Here is a 19,810-nt window from a genome sequence, read left to right as displayed (position 1 = left end):
GCAGCTGGCTGTCTAGTCAAGTCAAATTCCTTGTGTGTGTAAACATATCTTTTAAAAAAAAAAACATATTTATGACTAAAGTCTGAAAACACTGTAATCTGCACAAACTGGAATGCAATAATATGTGATCAGCATGAATATATCTGTTTGGGTTTTTGAGAAAACAATGTTTATGCATGGTTAGTGAAAAACTAATGTTAAACTAATGTTAAAGTCACTGAAATAAATCCATAAAACACATACAGAACATTTGTTCACAAGACATTTGAGAACTTGATGTGATAGACTTATAGATAGAGTTTTTGCTACAAAATGATGTGAAAATCATCCTGTGCACTCTTCCACAGAAAACAATGTATTGATTTAACTTTTGTAAGACATGATTTGTGTTAGAAAGGTGTATGCGAGGGACATTTTTAACTAAAATCCTAGTCCATAATTCATAATAAAATTACCTCCAGTGAAAAAGTGCATCTCCTGTTGTCTCTCACATCAAAATCCGACAACCGGAGTGTTATTATGGATTATGTATATTTTAGTTTAAAACATCTTGATGGATTTATTTATCTCGTCTTCTCAAGACGTTATGTGATGGACTGGAGTGCTGTGGATTATTGGGATGTTTTTATCAGCTGTTTTGGACACCATAAAAAAACTCATTTCAAATAAAATTGCTTGGACCTTTTTGGAAAGTTTTTATTGAATGCGATTTTTATTTTTATATTTGTGGGTTCACAGAAATCATTTAATTATTTATTGTGAAGACTCTTCTCATGCTTTGATGCTTGAATGAAAGTTGTTGGAGATGTGCCAGTTCTTCACAAGGCATTTCTCAGTTTTTGATTAGTCAATCATGAAAACTAAAAAAATGAATGAATGAGATGCAAAGAAATATTCAATTGTTAATGATTTCAATCAGGCCAAAGAAGAAGCACATTAAACAGACAAAAACTAGAGTCATTTCTAGTTAAATAGATCTTTTAATAGATGTTAGGATATAATTATACACTCAGAAAAAAGCGAACTGACAGCTTAACTGTTAATGTAGAGTATGGAGTTTGTGGATGGTGTAATGCATGAACTGATAAGACACAAAAAGTGAGATACTGTGATGCTTTGTGTTAAGATCCTGATCACATCTCAGGCTTCATTTTTTGATTAGCTATTGTATCACATGGTTAATTTGAGCTCATAACAGTATGCTGATCAATTATGATCCATCTGATCTTTCTGTTCTTGTTGTCGTCCCATGTAACACCTGAAAGAAAAGCCAAACTCAGGTAAGAGAGCACTGACATCACAGAGATCATCCAAACAGTTTGATTGTGTTCACATCACCTTAATCACAGCAGTACATGATCATGTCATTGAGAGCGGTGTCATCTCCTCGTCCTTGAGGCGCTTCTATCCGTGTCTTGAGACCACAAATCCCTTTTCCTTCACATGAGTCACTCCAGGTGCCCCAATCGCCCCAGTTTGTGCCGCCACCCTTCAGGAAAGACCCTCGACTGCATCTGAACCTAGAAGAGGTTTGGATGTGACAATATTACGATAAAATATGTTGTTTCAATCAATAGTAACAATACATGACAAACCAATCTCTTTGAACTTGCAAGTGATAAAATGCTAAAGCTTTTATCATGGTACACAGTATTATCACGATTATTGATTTTTTTTTTTTGCAAATAGATGTTGTCATAATACAAACACACACTAGTCTGAAGCCAAAAAGATTTATTGATTTGGCTGATTTGGTTACACATCCTGAGTCTTTAAGTTTGTATAAAAATCAATTTCCATTAGCAGTTTATGTTAACTAATTACTGATTTTCTGCACTTTTTTCTTTGTACATCTCCTTCATTGTCGGTCTCCCTCACGCTACCACAATTGGAGCTGTTTTAAGCAGGTGGCCATCGGCGCTGGTGTTTTTTCACCAAAACTTTAATGCGCATTATCTCAGTTTATTACGTCAACATAACAAATGATGTGATTGTAAAACAGTCTGGAGCTCTACAGTCAGTTCCAAAATGATTTGGTGATAATAATAAAGGATAATAATGAGTGATTTACAAGCAATTTGCTGAAGGTCATTTTTGAATAAGAGCACCAAATTGGGTTAAAGTATTTTTAGCACAGCACAAACTCACAGGATGTTGTTTGCGGCCGTATCGTCACCATCTGCTTGAAAAGATTCGACTCTCAGCTGAAAAGAAGCCAAGAATCCAGAAGGACACCATTTGATATCTGTCCACCGACCCCAGCTGAAGAAAAAAACGGTTTTATTGATCAAACCAAATGTTATTTTTAAGAGATTCATTTGTCTAGCTTGTGAAAAAACTGCCTCTGACTCTTAATGTAACAAATCTTACTAACTGCAAACCTGCTCCTTTATTACTCTTTAGACTGAACCCATTACCTGCCTACATCTGACGAAACTGAGGAGTAGCTGTGATGCAAGTGTGATGAGCTTTGAATAGTGTTAATGCAGTGAAGGCGAATCCCGTTGAGTGCAGTATCATCCCCATTAATAGGATCTTCCACCTTAAAAACAAAACAAAAAACAACAAGACTTTAGACAAATTAGAAACAGAAAAGAAGCAATTTGAACTTTAGTTTCCAGAGTTCCTGGAGGTACATCGACATCACACATTTCTGATATCTACTAAAGACCTGATGAGTTGAATCAAGTGTGTTCAGAAACTTTTCCTGTTGAAATGCCTTCAGGAACAGAGCTGGGGATCCCTGGACTAATCCAATACATACACTTTAAAATGCTGGGTTAAAAACAACACAACTTAGTTTATTTGGCAACCAGGCAGTAGGTACGATATATATCGGACAGAACACATGCTGGGTTATTTTGACCCAGCTGGTTGGGATTAATGTTTATCCACCATGCTCGGTTGTTTTATTAAAGTCAGCTAATGCAGTTTTTGACTTAAGTGTATTCAACCATTATCTGTAATCACGTTTCACCCGAAATAACACTAATTCTCACTCCGGTGTGTCGTTGAAATCTGACTCAGCAGATTAATTGCAGTACCAATTACAAACATAGAGGTAAACTACTTGTGTACTCAAAGTTTGCTACTGTTATACTTATAGTATACTTAAAAGTATACTTTTATATACTAGAAAGTGGGCCAGTTTAGTCCCAAGGAGTACTGAAACAGTACACTTACAAGTATACTACTAGAACACTGATATTTGTATACTTGATGCATAAAGTATACTTAGAAATATACTTGAACTTTACTTAAGTATACTTAATAAAATAAACTTGAAGTATACTACTTTTTGGTAAGGGAACCTAAATTCAAAGTCATAATGAGATGGAGTCTGATTAGAGTTTAACTTAAATTGCTTAAATTTGTGCACTGAAAAGACCACCATTGCATACTTCCACTGGGCCAGTTGTGTCAGCTCTACACTACTTTAATTAATTTAATTCTTAGCTTACCTTTAGACTGAATCCTGCGGCGTACGTTCCAGCTGGACACATTTCCCTCTGACCCCACGACCCCCAGCCCCCTCCATTCGTCACGGTCAGCAGCGATCTGTAATCTCTGTCGACGCTTCGCTCAGAACGAGTTCCTGCGGACTCAACGCTCACCTGCAGCCCAGTAATGACTAGCAGTGAAAACATGATGGAAATGAAGCGATGCATTGCTGCAGACCTGGCCTGACGGATCAAGATACTGATGAAATTAATTTCTGCTCAAAAGAACAGTTTCTTCAAATCCAGGACAGGAAATCTTTCTGAACCGACTGTGGTCTCTCAACAGAATCTGCTTGATTATTTCAGAGCTGCTTCATAATGTATTTATATGGTTTATCAATATTGTGGTTTCCTGGTTCTAGCCAATCAGCAGCCAGGAGCACAAAGCCCACGTCAAAAAACCTGTACGTGACTGAACACAGAAAAATACAAACAATGATCAATCAAAATATCTGTATGATTAACCAATGTCCTTGGAAATGGATTTGCTTGGTAAAATACCAAAATGTTGCGTTACCTGAGTTTGATTTTGTATTTTTAGTGAATAATATGGTAAGCATGAACTGCACCACAGAGAATAAAACAGGCATTTGATTAAATAAGAATAATTGCCAAGACGCAAATGTTAAAGATGGATTTGTTTCAGCTTTTGTCTTCTCCAGATGTTAAGTGATGGACTGGAGTGATGTGGATTATTGTGATGTTTTATCAGCTGTTTAGACTCTCGTTCTGACGGCACCCATTCACTGCAGTACATCCATTGATGAGCTAGAGATGGAAGGACACATTTCTCCAAATCTGATGAAGAAACAAACTCATCCTAATCTCAGACGGCCTGAGGATGAAGACATTTTCAGTGTTTAATTTTTATTCATTTAAAATAATCCACATTACAAGATCAGTTTGTATTTAAAACCTCATGAAAGATAATAAAAATGTAAACTATTAAGCAATGGGCACATGTTACCGGTACTAAGCAGCACTTGACCTGATTACTCAGTGTTTGTCTAAAGTGTGTTTATTGGCTTGCACAATCATCTAGTTTTGCATAATCATCTTGAATGATAATATGAACAAACACTGATTTTGAAGCTGTGTGTATTTATTTCTTCATGCAAATGACTATAATTTCAGTAGTCAAGTTGTTATGAAAATATTTAATTCCCTTATAGATGTATATTGGTATCTAACTCAACAAAGATAGGCTGTAGTGGTGTTCTGGATTGTTGTATAAGGCCAACCACAGGGAACTAGCGTCAGCGGACGTCACTGCGCTAACTGGAGGCAGCAAAGCAGAGAGGAAACTGGACAAAATGCTTGTTTTTGCAGCGCACACTTATTGAAAAGGTTCAATAAAGTATTGTCTTTAGTATGTCAATTAGCTGTGCTTTTATTGTCAATTGTGATTTGTATTTGTTTAATTGTTGAATTATGTACACTATGATAATATGATTATGAGATACTGTTGCTTTGTCCTGCATGTAGACATAACTTTTATATCAACATTGAGGGCCGCAATGGAAATAAGCCATGGGCTTTATTGTGTTTTTAACCTTGACAGTTTTTCTAAAGTGTATGGAATTTCTTTTATAAACTTGTATAAAACTTGTCCAAAAAAAAAAAAAAAAAAAATCAATTCAATTCAACATGCTTAGCATTTCTCTCTGTACTCTCCAAAATTACCAAATCAAAGCTGCAACTGAACACTTTATGGGAATTTTACCAAACTCTTACAAAACTCTTTCCACTTCGGTATGATTGTTTATTGACCGATCACTGAAGTGTGCTCAGTGCTCCTGGCTGCTGATTGGCTGAAATATTGATAAACTACATGAATGTATTTTTCTGATTGGCTCAGTAAAGAAACAGGCAGGTTCTGCTGAGCGACCACAGACAGCTCAGCAAGCCAGGGTCAGTTTTTGGTGTAGAAACCAAACCGATTTAATTTCATCAGTATTTTAATCGATCAGACCAGTGCTGTAGCAATGCATCACTTTATTTCCATCATGTTTTCACTGCTAGCCTTTATTGGGCTGCAGGTGAGCGTTCAGTCCACAGGAAGATGTCCTGAGAGGAGCATTGACAGATCTTTCATAACATCGTTGATGGAACACAATGGGATGCAGTTTGGGTCGTGGGGTCACAGGGAATTGTGTCCGAGTTCAGTCTCAAGGTGGCTTTAATCTTCCCTATAAATCTTATTACATCTTACCTTGTATTTTAAGTCCTAGACTAAAAATCATGTTTGAGTTGATTTACCTAAAAGAAATTTGAATTTGCCCTGACATCTCCTAAAAATGTAAGTGTCATTTACTTTTCTAAAGATGCACTTCAGTAAGGTTTTTTTCCCCCTAAGGCACATTTATAAAAGCTGTCATAATTGAACTATGGCTTAATCCTGGGTTAAAGGGATAATTCCTGGCTCTTTCAAGCTTTATAATGGCATTGAATGGGAGCAAAACAAAACACCGGTCATGAAGTAGAAGTGCAAAACTTGGACTGGTACAACTCATTTCGATATTAGTCAAGAGGAGACTGGTTTCTCTTTGCTGCAAAGAAAACTTGGTTCTCGTGAGACTAGCATAGAGTTTAAACTATGTATACATCCTACATCATCTGCTTGAATGCAACTCTCTCATGAATGTAAGTAAATGCTAGTAAATGTATTTTGTTCAAAGAATGTTTAGATATTTGTAGTGGAAAACAAGGACAAAATAATATTTTTTTGCAGTGCAGTAAGAATGAACTATGTTTATTCACTTGTTTAATGTTTAATCTCCAATGCACGTGCCATGATGATTATTATTGGTTGGTTGACTCTGTTCCCAATGGACACTTTCCTATGCTTTATGGGATAACAATAATATCATTGGGGTTTGTCTTCAGTCTTCACTTCAGCAAAACAGTTTCCAGGGTCATTTAGAGGTTAAGCATACAGATGTTTATATATGTGTGTGTTCACATACAGGTCATTGACGTTGACTCAGTGCTGCTAGCTGCTGATTGGCTAGAACCAGGATATCACCGCATTGATAAAACGTATAAATGTATTCTGAAGCAGCTCTGAAAGAATAAGGCAGCAGTTCCTTTAAACAGTTCCTGATGTGAGCAGAATTAAATTTAATCAGTATTTTAATCCATCAGGCTTTTTCTGCAGCAATGCATTACTTAATTTCTTTACTGTTAGTCATTAATGGGTTACATGTGAGCATTGAGTCCACGGGAACATCAACATATATTAAGGATCGGAGCTAAATGTGTCCAGTGAAACTCAAACATAGCAGGGTTTAGTCTCATGGTAAGTTGAATCTATTAGATTTATATGTGGTGGTGGCTAAGTGGTTAAACATGTGAGCTGGTGACTGATCATTACTCATCACCAGGGAAATGCACAAGCTTAACCCTACAGGACATGAAGATGAATGTTACTATGGGATGGTTAGAGTTCATTTTAAAGGATTGCTTGTAGGTTTTTCAAATGTAGGAATGTTGTGTTGTTGTTTCAAGGTAGAAGAGACACTCTGTGTGATTTGGGATGATAACACTGCACTCAATGGGATTCGCCTTCACTGCATCGATCCGTCCAAAGGCTCAGTTCAGTCAGAAGTAGGAAGGTAAGGTCTGTAGAGTAGATATAGTAGTTAGAGCAGGTTTGGGCTTATCAAGAATTTGTACATTAAGGTTTAGGAGCAGCTTCTTCATAAGCAGCAGTAGACAAATTAATTTTCTTAACATTTTCAGTAATAAACCTGTTTTTTTCTTCAGCTGGGGTGAGTGGACAGAAATCAAATGGTAAGATGAACGTAAGGAATTCAAATAAAATGAAAATATTTTCTTTTTGTTTTTAAATATTTTATCAATTACCTTAAAGAACCGTTAACATCCATGACATATTTCCATTGCATAAAAGTTACTTTATAGTTCAGAAACGTTATTAATATTCAAATGTTCTTTACACAATTTTGGTTTCTTTTTGCTTGAAGGTCTGATTTCTGTTGTACAGTATCTATTTTTAGTAAAGCTTTAGATTACAACCCTAAGGTACTGCGTAATCATGTGCACATTTTTTTTTTTTTTTTTCTTAAGCTTCATATTTGAGACACCCAGAACACACACACACACTCATGTTCATACACACATCTTAAGTGTTGTTAATATCCAAATTGGGTATATTTTGACCTATGATTAGACAACAAGAGATGCATTTTTTTTCACTGGAGGAAGCATTATTATGGATTATGGAGTCATATTTTAGCCAGAAGCAACAGTTTGAAGTTAATAACATCTTAATGCTGGATTTGTTTCATCTTTTGTCTTCTCCAGATGTTCACTGATGGACTGGAGTGCTGTGGATTATTGTGATGTTTTATCAGCTGTTTAGACTCTCATTCTGATGGCACCCATTCACTGCAGAGCATCCATTAATGAGAAAGTGATGGATAATTACATTTCTCAAAATCTGATGAAGAAACAAACTCATCAGCATCTCTGATGGCCTGAGGATGAGCACATTTACAGCAGATGTCCATTTTTGGACAAACTGTTCCTTTAACCCTTGTATAGACTTTTTGTCAAAAGAAAAATTATACTATTAATTATTTTTTCAACTTACACTCATTGACAAGGTTAAAAAGATGTTTTTTTTTTACACTACCATTGATAAATTTTAATCAAACTATGCTACAGACTTTTTCCTTTTAGACCCTAAAGAATCATATCAACTTGTGGAAAAAACATCCCTTGACACCTTTAAACTCATAAATGTGATACTAAAAAAGATAAAAGGCAAATATCAACCATATATGCTGTTCATATTGCTTGTAACTGGGATAAAGTAAACATCTGTGGAGTGTTTTAACAAATTGTGTAATTGTGTTGAATTAAAACCCAACACAAGGGGTTAAAATGAATCTGCTTTACAATATGAATTTGTCTTTAAATAAAAAGTATAAACTATCAAGCATGTTTTTCAAGCATTGTGTTTTCTTCTCCCATGCACTCTGTGATCTAGTTTCCCGTCTGTGTCGGATTAATGTAGTTATGTTCAGGTATGTCTAGTTAATTATTATTATTTGCTCCACTATATCAGTTGTGTTCTGTTCACTGTTTGTGGTCCAGTCTATTACATGTGACTCTGCACGTCCGACCTGTGTTCTGCCTTTTATAAATTATTAAAGATTATTTGCATTGTTTGTCATCTTTTTTGTGCGTTTCATTCACCGTAGAGGTGACACTTTCTACTTTCTACTATTTTTTCTTTATATTTCTAGCACAAGAAAGCATAAATAATGTTAAGAGATTAATGTTTTAAATGTAAAAACTGGAATATAGAAATTCAAAATGACAGAAAACAGATTAATACTTTTAAATACGAAAATAAAATGACCAGTGTTACAACATTAAAATCATGTTAAAATCATTAAATGTGAATACAGTGAATTGAAAGTTTAATGGTAATGTTTAATAAGTACAGAAGTAATAATCGACAAGCATATTATCTCATATTTTCATGTTAATATATATTAACTAATGATTTGTTATGACAAAAATGTTTGTTAATGATTTAGAAATGTAAGTTATTATAAAGTGTTACCAAAAAAAAGTAAATAAGTGAAGCTGTTTCAAAGGGCACATGCTTTTACCGGCAATGAGCAGCATTTGTGCCAATCAGTCAGTGTTTGTATTAAGGGTGTTTACATGCAGGTCATTGACTTTAATATCAGAGTTCATTTAGATTTGCATAGTTGTCTAGCTAGCAATATCAAGCAATAACACAAATAAACACTGATTCTCAAATATATCTTTCTACATGCATCAAATTTCTTGTATGAGAATGATCCAGATATTATTGCATTCAGTCTAATCGCGACTGATAATTTAATGATGTCACGCCAGATGAGGCTCACGCAGAGAGAGAGACTTGTACAGAAATCAAGATGAATGAGAGCAAAAGCACTCACAGAAAGTATTAGATGCACACTACAGGGGATTATTGTAAGTTACATCACACAACCAAAATGTTTCTGTGAATATTAACACAATTGCAACGTGACAATGATTTTATGCATCAGCTAGTGGTTCAAAAAACAAGTTAAAATTAAGTGACTTACATTTGACACAATACAGTTTAATATTTTCTGCTTCAGCTTCTGTGTTTCTTGCAGTGGAAAGATGGAGTTTGTTGCTGATTTCATTTGAACAACAACTCTAAAGTTATTAAATCATTCTAACTGAATTAACCGAAACATTGTAAGAATTTGATGTGAAAGATGAAACATAATAAAGTGACGGAAAATGTATAAACATAGCGAGAATCGGTCTTGTTAAAGCTACTAATTTCCACCAGTAACAGAGCACTTTATTTTGAGAGACGTTCAAGTGTTACTTAGTCCTCAATGAGGGATGTAACAGCTCGTGTCTTCAAATGAAGTCCAAAAGAAGTGAGATGTTAATGAAAACAATGGTGAAGAAAAAAATAATTACTTTACGCTACATTACTTTAAGGACTGACAGAACAGAACTAAAAAGACAGGGTATATAAATGCATGGAAAGTAATCACAAGAACAGAAACAGGTGGGGAGTAATCAATTAACTAAACAAGGAAAGGAACATGACCAAATAAGGAAAACTCAACAGGAGAATAGAAGTCCATGACTGTGACGGGGAAACATACTGTTGAATAATTTATTTAATTATGTAAATAATTTTTTTGCATTGAATAATTAGATTTTTGTTTGTATGTGCTGTCAATTTTTGTTCTTAGAGAAAAAAGTTCTGAATCTGCAAAATTGGGATCAGCAGGTCACACTAAAATGTTTTTACTTGACTTAGTTTTTTTTTAAGGCAATCGGTTTGCATGCATTTTAAAGTAAGGTTAACTAATTCGATTTTACAGTGTATATGAACATACTTTTATGATACTTAAATTCTCCTTCTGCCTCTTAGAAGAAAGACAGTCGCAGGTTTGGAATCACATTAGCTTGATTAAATGATGACAGAATGATCATTTTAGCAGATCACTTCTTCGCAATCATTCTTGAGGAAATAGATCTTATATTTTCTGTTGCAGTGCATGCTTAATATTTTACTCATCAAAAACACAAAATCAAACAAGCAGCTCAACATTTTCTAGGCATTTTCCCAAGAAATCAGTTTTCAGGGACATTTAGGGTTAAGCATACAGATATATTGCTGGATCAGTGTTTGTATTTTTGTGTTTTCAGTCGCGTAAAGGTTGTTGATGTGCACTCTGCGCTCCTGGCTGCTGATTGGCTAGAACCAGGATATCATGATATTTATAAACCATGAAAATGCATTCTGAAAAATCAGGCATATTCTGCGGACAGACTGCAGTCGATCAGGTTTTCTGTTCTGGGTTTGAAGAAACTATTGTTCCTTTGAGCAGTTTTACTGACCTTAGTTCAGTTCATAGTGTAGAAATCAAACAGAATTAATTTCATCAGTATTTTTTATCAATCAGGCCACAGCTCCAGCAATGCATCACTTTATGTCTTTACTGTTAGTCGTTATTGGGCTCCATGTGAGCATTCAGTCATATGTAATGCATTCTGATCCAGACATCAACAGAAAAAACAGATGGTGGCTGAAAGTGTACTATACAACGAACTGGGGATCGTGGGGGGTTAAAGACATCTGTCCAAATGGAACGTATGCTGCAGGGTTCAGTCTAAAGGTAAGTCTGGCTTTAAATACATTACAGTCATATGGGGAGGCTTATCATTACTAGTTAGTTATTTAATCCCAGGTATCTCCAGGGAACTGCACATGCTTAATACTAAGGACACTAAGATGAATGTTACTATAGGAAGTTACAGTATACTTTTCAATGATTGATCATAGCTCTGCTTTTTAAGGTGGAACAGCTTTCCCAAGGCTTTTGGGATGACAACACTGCACTGAACGGGATTCGCCTTCACTGCATCGATCCGTCCAAAGGCTTATCAAGCTCATATGAGAACTACGCCACAGTTGAGTCAGAAGTAGGAAGGTAATGGGCTCAGACTAAAGAGTAGTAATACTAGTTATAGCAGGTTTGGGGTTATTATGGATTCTTACGTTAAGGTTTAGGAGCAGCTTTATCATAAGCAACAGTAAACAAATCAATTTTCTTGAAATTTCAGTAGTAAACCTGTTTTTTCTTCAGCTGGGGTAAGTGGACAGAAATCAAATGGTGTCCTTCTGGATTACTGACAGCTTTTCAGCTGAGAGTCGAATCTTCCCAAGGAATTGAAGACGACACGGCCGTCAACAACATCAGGTGAGTATGCAGAAGTACATTTTTAAAAGGAAGTTTTTGCGGTTTAATGAACACTAGATTCATCATTTTAATTTGATCAAATGTTAAGCCCTACTTGATTTCTTCATCCAGAACGGGCAAAGTTCTGTGGTATTCCATGTTATACAATGCAATCGGTTTTAATAACTGGGTTCCCAGATTCTGTCGGTGTTTTCGAATAATATTTTTCTTCTATTTTCAGATTCAGATGCAGTCGAGGGTCTTTGCTGGAGGGTGATGGCACAGGCTGGGGCGAGTGGGGATATATGAGCACAACATGTGAAGGAAAAGCGATTTGTGGCATCCAGACACAGGTGGAAGAGCCGCAGGGAATGAGAGACGACACCGCTCTCAATGATGCCTGGATGTTATGCTGCGATTAAGGTGATGCGATCGCAATCAAACACTCGGATTGTCACATACTGCAGAGCAACTGAGTTTTTTTTTTTTTTCAGGTGTAAGAGGACGACAGCAAAGAACAGCTAAAAGATCAGATGGATTGTAATAACTGATCGAATGCAATGATGAGCTAACAAAGCTGTGGTATGACACTGTGAAAATGCATATTCAACTGGTCATTATCACAAAACTAAATAAAATCTTGTAGTCTCATATCCTTTATCAAAACATTTTACATCAGATGTTTGATTGCATTAGTGCATGTGGCAGACGGTTCGACCTAAAGTGACTTACACTGCATTCAAAGTCTTATCCATTAATGCTTTTCTTGGAAATGAACAGTGAACTCTACAGGAACACTCATGAACTCTCATCTTTCTTTTTATACTTTGATAAGAACATGAATGAATATCAAAACGTAGGCTATTTTATAAGATAGCCCAGTACAACTCAAATGTCTCATGTAATTGCTTATTCAGTGCAATGTAACAAAACATTTACCATAAATATTTTTACTGCCTGCGTTTAAATTTTTCCAAATCAGTTTGGGTGAATGCAAACAACTTATTGATCATGAACCCAACATGCAGGAAAACATTCAATCTTCCTGAGGGAAGACATCTTTCACTATTGTAAGTTCATGCTGTTAAATACAGAAAAATTAAATACTAGCGTATTCTTGGACCGCATTAATGAAATACAAATCCATGCACCAGAAGTAGGCTAGCCAACAGATTTCATGCCATTTGTATTTAATTTCACTGTATTTTCACCTCTTAAATTACTACACCTGTGCATTAATAATTCTACAATGGTACAATTTACTCAGGCCAATTACTTTTTTTTTTTTTTTTTTTTTGTATGACAGTTTCATCAGCTGGAAACGGCAAACTGAGAGTCATGTGACCTCACTGCTCTCCTATCATGAACTCAAGTTCAGTGTTGATTTATGTTTACAGTTTCTATTAAATATTAATATTGAGAACTCATCAATCAAAGCTGTTCCATTTAAAGAAAAAAACGCTTTTACTGGCAATGAGCAGCATTTGAGCTGATTCTGTTAACATGCAGATCATCAACATTTTAACTTTGTATAATCTGTCTGAATACTGGCTGGAACAAAAAATAAAAAAAGGATAAACATATCTTTCTTCAGGAAAATGAGATATAAGCAAACCTTTTTTAAGCAATGTTCTCTGTTGCGCGGGCCGGGACTATTTTTGTGCTGGCACACGCAGCGAGCGGGTGGTGTGTGTGAGTGTGCGCGCACATGTTGACGACTGCCGACGGTGACTTACCAGGGCTGTCTCTGTCCCACATACAAAGGCCAGTAAACCGGGGGTGGCGGTAGTGTTTCCCGGGGTGTCCCCACCAAAGCTGAGACCAAACCTTCGCCCATGATAAATATATAAAATTATCCTCTCTAGTGTACACTTTTCTAGTTTATGGACAGTGAATGGATTCTGCTATGTGACAGTGTTTTCAAGCTGCTGTCTTTCCACAGTTGAAACATGACAGGAGACATAGTGTATCAATAAACATGGATCAGATGTTCATTGCCACCCTGGCTCTGCCACTGAACAGACTGTCTTCAGAAAGTTTTGATGCCATTTTCATCTAATAAAGTAACGTTCATGAGCGGTGCCCTGCTTTATTTACACCCTATTATCAGGGAAACCTCTGTTTCTGCTGTTTCAAAAGCGCCTCCTACTGGCAGAGAATAAATTGGCATTTTTAATAAGCTGGTCTTTTTGTTTGTGGTTGCTCACTCTTTGTTTTTTTTTTGTTTTTTTTTGCTACAACTCTTAGTACTTTTCATATACTTTATTCTGGCTGAAGCTTTTAGTTTAAATCTATAAGAATAGTCATTTATAGTTTAAAGTTAAGGATATTAATATTTTTAAAGTTGAGAGTCTTCTATTTATTTGACAATGATTTCACGTCTTGTTTGTATGAATTGTTGTTACTTTCATCTGAAAAGAGGACTGTGGATCACTGAGCACCTCCTTACCCCATGTGAGATACTTCTGACGTTTTTTCTGGTTCAGGAGTTGCTTGGTTATAGTGACGGCTGTAGCTCTTTTCCTGAAGATATATGAGTGTGGAGACTCTTGATGCGCTGACTCCACTCCTTGTGAAGCTCTCCCAAGTTCTAGAATCAGCTTTTCCTGACAATCTTCGCCAAGGCTGTGGTGATCCCTGTTGCTTGTGCACCTTTTTCTACAACACTTTTTCCTTCCAGTCAACTTTCTATGATTATATTTCGATACAGCACTCTGTGAACAGCAGCCCTTTCAGCAATGACCTTCTGTGGCTTACTCTCCTTGTGGAAGGTGTTGATGATTGTCTTCTGGACAACTGTCAAGTCAGTGGTCTTTCCCATAATTTTTGTTGCATGTACTGAACTAGTATATATACTCAAAATTAATCAAACTAATAAAGCTCAAATTGGAATATTCTAATTTCTTGAGATACTAAGGATACTAAGAAATTAAACAAAAAATTCTTGAAATATTTCAGTTTGTCCAATGAATCTAGAATTGTAAGAAACTACTCCATGATATTCAAATTTTTTAAGATGTACCTGTAGTTGCAGTTTTTCTAAGGCTTTATTTTTTTTTTAAGAAATATGTTGTGATATAAATTTTGGTCATATTGTCCAGCCCTAATATCATCTAATCATCCACATGAGATATTTGTGACTGGAACCAGATGATTGGTGCTTGGGGCTATATTTTTGATGTTATTGTTTTTAAGTTTCATCAGCTGGAAACGGAAGAGCATGACCTGGGAAGAGGAGAGTCATGTCACCACACTGCTCTCATTTCATGAACTCAAGCTGGTGTTCAGTGTTGATTTCTGCTGTTTATTATTTATTATTAATTTTCAGATAGATATTTATTAATTTAACTCATCGATCAAAGGGCACATGCTTTTACTGGCAATGATCAGAGGTGATTGTGTTAACATGCAGATCACTGACTTTAATATAAGAAGACTTATTCAGCAGTCAAACAAATCCATCATAATATTTAAATTATCATTGTAAGAAGAAAGATACTCATAGGTTTGAAACGAAAAGAGGGAAAGTAAATGATGACTGAATTTACATTGTTAGTAAAACTATTTCTTACTTGCAAGCACTGTTTTTACGTTAGGAAAATTACATGCAGTGGCGTAGCCACAGGTGTGCCTGTGCCACCCACAGTGGCAGTTGGCACACCTAAAAATAGATGCAGAATTATTTTTTATAGTCTCAATAAAAAATGTTTACTAAACTTGGGCTATTGTTGTTTACTTAGAATATATATATATATTTTTTGTTCGCGACTTGGTTGATTCAGATCGGCACTTCGGAGCATGTTCGCGACTCGGTTGATTCAGATCGGCACTTCGGAGCATGTTCGCGACTCTGTTGATTCAGATCGGCACTTCGGAGCCTGTTCGCGACTCTGTTGATTCAGATCGGCACTTCGGAGCATGTTCGCGACTCGGTTGATTCAGATCGGCACTTCGGAGCATGTTCGCGACTCGGTTGATTCAGATCGGCACTTCGGAGCCTGTTCGAGACTCGGTTGATTCAGATCGGCACTTCGGAGCATGTTCGCGACTCGGTTGATTCAGATCGGCACTTCGGAGCATGTTCGCGACTCGGTTGATTCAGATCGGCACTTCGGAGCATGTTCGCGACTCGGTTGATTCAGATCGGCACTTCGGAGCCTGTTCGAGACTCGGTTGATTCAGATCGGCACTTCGGAGCATGTTCGCGACTCGGTTGATTCAGATCGGCACTTCGGAGCCTGTTCGCGACTCGGTTGATTCAGATCGGCACTTCGGAGCCTGTTCGAGACTCGGTTGATTCAGATCGGCACTTCGGAGCCTGTTCGAGACTCGGTTGATTCAGATCGGCACTTCGGAGCATGTTCGCGACTCGGTTGATTCAGATCGGCACTTCGGAGCATGTTCGCGACTCGGTTGATTCAGATCGGCACTTCGGAGCCTGTTCGCGACTCGGTTGATTCAGATCGGCACTTCGGAGCATGTTCGCGACTCGGTTGATTCAGATCGCGATTCGGAGCATGTTCACGACTCTGTTGATTTAGATCGGCACTTCGGAGCCTGTTCGCGACTCGGTTGATTCAGCACTTCGGAGCCTGTTCGCGACTCGGTTGATTCAGATCGGCACTTCGGAGCATGTTCGCGACTCTGTTGATTTAGATCGGCACTTCGGAGCCTGTTCGCGACTCGGTTGATTCAGCACTTCGGAGCCTGTTCGCGACTCGGTTGATTCAGCACTTCGGAGCCTGTTCGCGACTCGGTTGATTCAGCACTTCGGAGCCTGTTCGCGACTCGGTTGATTCAGCACTTCGGAGCCTGTTCGCGACTCGGTTGATTCAGCACTTCGGAGCCTGTTCGCGACTCTGTTGATTTAGATCGGCACTTCGGAGCCTGTTCGCGACTCGGTTGATTCAGCACTTCGGAGCCTGTTCGCGACTCGGTTGATTCAGATCGGCACTTCGGAGCCTGTTCGCGACTCGGTTGATTCAGCACTTCGGAGCCTGTTCGCGACTCGGTTGATTCAGATCGGCACTTCAGAGCCTGTTCGCGACTCGGTTGATTCAGCACTTCGGAGCCTGTTCGCGACTCGGTTGATTCAGATCGGGACTTCAGAGCCTGTTCGCGACTCGGTTGATTCAGATCGGAACTTGAGGCTTTTTTTTTTTACCTGTCGATTCAGCATGTACATGGACCCACACACAAAGGTGGACACACTCTAGACTTAATCATCAGTAGGGCTCTAAACTTTTCATCCATTGTTACAGTGGCGTAGCCACCGGTGTGCCAGGGTGTGCCAGGGTGTGCCTGTGCCACCCACAGGTACCCACAACTATCTGATATTCTGATTCTTCGTTTAAAAACCTTTATAAATTATCTTGATCTATAACGAGATGAGCGCTGCAGTTCAGAGTCCTGTCAGCCGGATTAAACGTACAGCACTTGAAGTCCTCAGTTTCTTCCGAAATACATGAAAGTAATGGGCTTTTGAACTGGACGAAGAATAGAGTACTAAACTTTATTGTTCTCCTGCTCACTGATTGGTTAGAACCAGGGTATCACAACACCGAAGAACCATATAAATGCACTCTGAAGTTTTAGAAATAATTCCATCAGTATTTTTGGCCGATTTCATCAATCTTCAGCAATGCATTGCTTTCTCTCTTTACTGTTAGTTATTATTGGGCTACATTTGAGCGTTCAGTCCACATCAGTGCTGACTGTGCCGAATGGGGTCTGGTGGGGGACTTGGGATGAAATAAAAGTGATTAAACATGTAATTGGTAATTGACGGTTCAGTCACTGTTAGTAATGAACAGCGTCTGCTTAAGATTTCCTTAAGTACCTGCTTAATACTAAAGAACATGAAGCTCAAGTCACTGTGGGTTGTGTTCAAGTTAACCCTAAAACATTGCTTGTGGCTCCATCTTTCAAATGGAGGATTGTCGTGTTTTGTTTTTAAGGTGTATAGACCGCCCTCTGCTATTGGGGATGATAACAGAGTACTCACCAGGATTCGTCTTTACTGTACCAGCCTATCAAATCTCTTTACGGGCTCATATGTGGACTACAGACAGTCAGTTCAGTCAGAAGTCGACCGGTAAAGCGCTCACATTACAAGTAATAAAACTAACTATAGCAGGTTATATTAAGAATTCTTACATTAATACTTAGGAAAAAGCATCTTCATAAGCTAGCAAAAAAAAAGTATTTTCTTGAAAATAATAACTGGTTTGATCATTAAAATGGTGTTTGTCCACAGCTCCGGTCAGTGGATATTAAATGGACTGGATGGATCTTGTTCCTGTGTGTCCTTATTAACTGCTTTTCAGCTAAGATTTGAAGACGGCATGATCACAAACATCAAGTAAGTGCTAGTATAATATATATATATATTTTTTTTTTTAAACACGTATGTTAATCTGAGCGTGGCTGTGACTGTGCACAAGGCTGTAGATGATCACATAACTGATGTTCAGAACAACAGCATGATTGCGTGATATTGTTTTTATACAACAGTTCAATAAACAATAAATTAAAGGGGTCATGGATTGCTTTTTTGCCTAGCAATGATGAAGTATGTATTTATCTGTTCATGCAAGCAATCCTTTGCCAATCTCTATTACATTATAAAGAGGATAAAGTAGAAAATGAATCATTTTGGTTTTACTGAAAGCTGTTTTGGGGCTAACGAGAAAGTGTTGAAGGGCCAATTCAACCCAAAATGAAAATTCTGATATCATCTACTCACCTTCAAGAATGATGGTGGCCATTGACTACATTGTGGCTACCATCAACTGTTTTCTCGCCAACTTTCTTCAAAATATCTTTCTTAGAAGACTTTTTTTTTTAGAAGAAGAAGAAATAAATGCAGATTTGGAACAACTGGATGCATGACAGAAGCGCTCTGACATTAACAGCTCCTCAATCCAGACAAAATCACACTCGGATGGCACTTAAATCACTGTTTGTCCGTTTGATTGATTACACAACAGAAGTGCTGGCTGAGCTGAGATCTGTTTTCTTTCAGGTGTAAGAGGACGACCAGAAACGCGAGACGGATCATAATTGATCATCATACTATAATGAACTATAGTATTAACTGCATCATACAGTATAGTTTAATGTGCAGTCCGCTGATTATAAAGTTTACTAGATAGCCTCTCACTTATCACACAGCTATTTATAAAAATATTTATAATGAAATAATGATTTGAGTTTTAATTCCTTCGTGTAATTCTTTAGCTTGAAGACTCCTGATCTGGCAACAAATATCAGCATTAAAGTTTCTTTCTAAGAAGCACCTTGCAGTTTCACATCCTTTACTGTAACATCTTACTGTACATACATTTTTTATTACAGTAGTATATATGGCAGATGTTTCTATACAAGCTTACATTGCATTCAAAGTAAACCTAATATCATACATGCATCATGTAGCAGTGTATTAAAATGTATTCAGTTAGCCTGAAATGGCACAATGCACTCTATTGACAATAATGTCTTACAAAAATGTTCATGGAAAGGGATGCAAAAATGTATACAAACAACATTTTAATATTTGAGGCATTCTTGGTTTAGCAGAACATCCATGTCTAAGAATTAACATAATCTTTGAAGGACAGAAATACCGTCTTATATTTTATTTCGCCCTTATATGATGCCCTTCCCACTAAACTCACTCACATTTAAATGTATCTTTGCATCACACTGCCTTCTCTAAATGCATTTGGATTTGAATGACTAATCAAACAATGAATAAAACAGTAACTTTAATTTCTGTAGAAGTCCAATCATAAGAAGATCTTTACAATATATATTTAAAGTATTTCTGTGAACTACTACGATATCAAAATAAAAAAATACATTGAATACAAATGCAGAGCAACGCAGTTTTAAATGAGCTAAACTTTGTCTGAGTGACATTTGACCTATTTTGTGTTTGTGTTATTGTGAGTTTACATGCAGGTCATTCACTTTAATATCTAAGTATATATGTATTTCTGTGCCACAGTTTTGCATAATTGTCTTGAACCAGAGAATCATAATATTGATCAG

The 19,810-nt window shown here is 37.1% G+C and overlaps 2 protein-coding genes and 1 long non-coding RNA gene across 6 annotated transcripts; 2 read left to right on the top strand and 1 right to left on the bottom strand.

Moving 5' to 3' along the window:
- Positions 1-960: 960 nt before the first annotated feature.
- Positions 961-3,798, bottom strand: LOC127985476 (vitelline membrane outer layer protein 1). The gene is made up of 5 exons (XM_052587486.1): positions 3,462-3,798; positions 2,418-2,542; positions 2,149-2,262; positions 1,339-1,520; positions 961-1,258 (listed from the first exon to the last, which is right to left on the bottom strand). The coding sequence occupies exons 1-4, from the start codon at positions 3,666-3,668 to the stop codon at positions 1,340-1,342; spliced, it is 627 nt and encodes a 208-aa protein (XP_052443446.1). The 5' UTR covers positions 3,669-3,798; the 3' UTR covers positions 961-1,258; position 1,339.
- A 2,111-nt stretch (positions 3,799-5,909) lies between these two features.
- Positions 5,910-19,052, top strand: LOC127985824 (vitelline membrane outer layer protein 1). 4 transcript variants are annotated; one of them, XM_052588002.1, is made up of 5 exons: positions 5,911-6,798; positions 7,008-7,114; positions 11,666-11,779; positions 12,000-12,181; positions 12,253-12,411. In XM_052588002.1, the coding sequence occupies exons 1-4, from the start codon at positions 6,796-6,798 to the stop codon at positions 12,178-12,180; spliced, it is 405 nt and encodes a 134-aa protein (XP_052443962.1). In that variant the 5' UTR covers positions 5,911-6,795; the 3' UTR covers position 12,181; positions 12,253-12,411. The 4 variants fall into 4 exon arrangements, with proteins under 4 accessions (XP_052443961.1, XP_052443962.1, XP_052443960.1 ...); XM_052588000.1 differs by lacking the exons at positions 5,911-6,798; positions 7,008-7,114; positions 12,253-12,411 and adding exons at positions 10,824-11,194; positions 11,376-11,509; positions 18,783-19,052; XM_052587999.1 differs by lacking the exons at positions 5,911-6,798; positions 7,008-7,114 and adding exons at positions 10,824-11,194; positions 11,376-11,509.
- LOC127985826 (uncharacterized) lies at positions 7,121-8,692 on the top strand. The gene is made up of 2 exons (XR_008160690.1): positions 7,121-7,292; positions 7,824-8,692. It is a non-coding gene; the product is annotated as an uncharacterized LOC127985826 (long non-coding RNA).
- Positions 19,053-19,810: the final 758 nt, after the last annotated feature.

This window comes from Carassius gibelio, chromosome B21 (genome assembly GCF_023724105.1).
Source record: "Carassius gibelio isolate Cgi1373 ecotype wild population from Czech Republic chromosome B21, carGib1.2-hapl.c, whole genome shotgun sequence".
NCBI classification, from domain to species: Eukaryota; Metazoa; Chordata; class Actinopteri; order Cypriniformes; family Cyprinidae; genus Carassius; species Carassius gibelio.
This window is presented reverse-complemented; position numbering and strand designations above follow the sequence as displayed.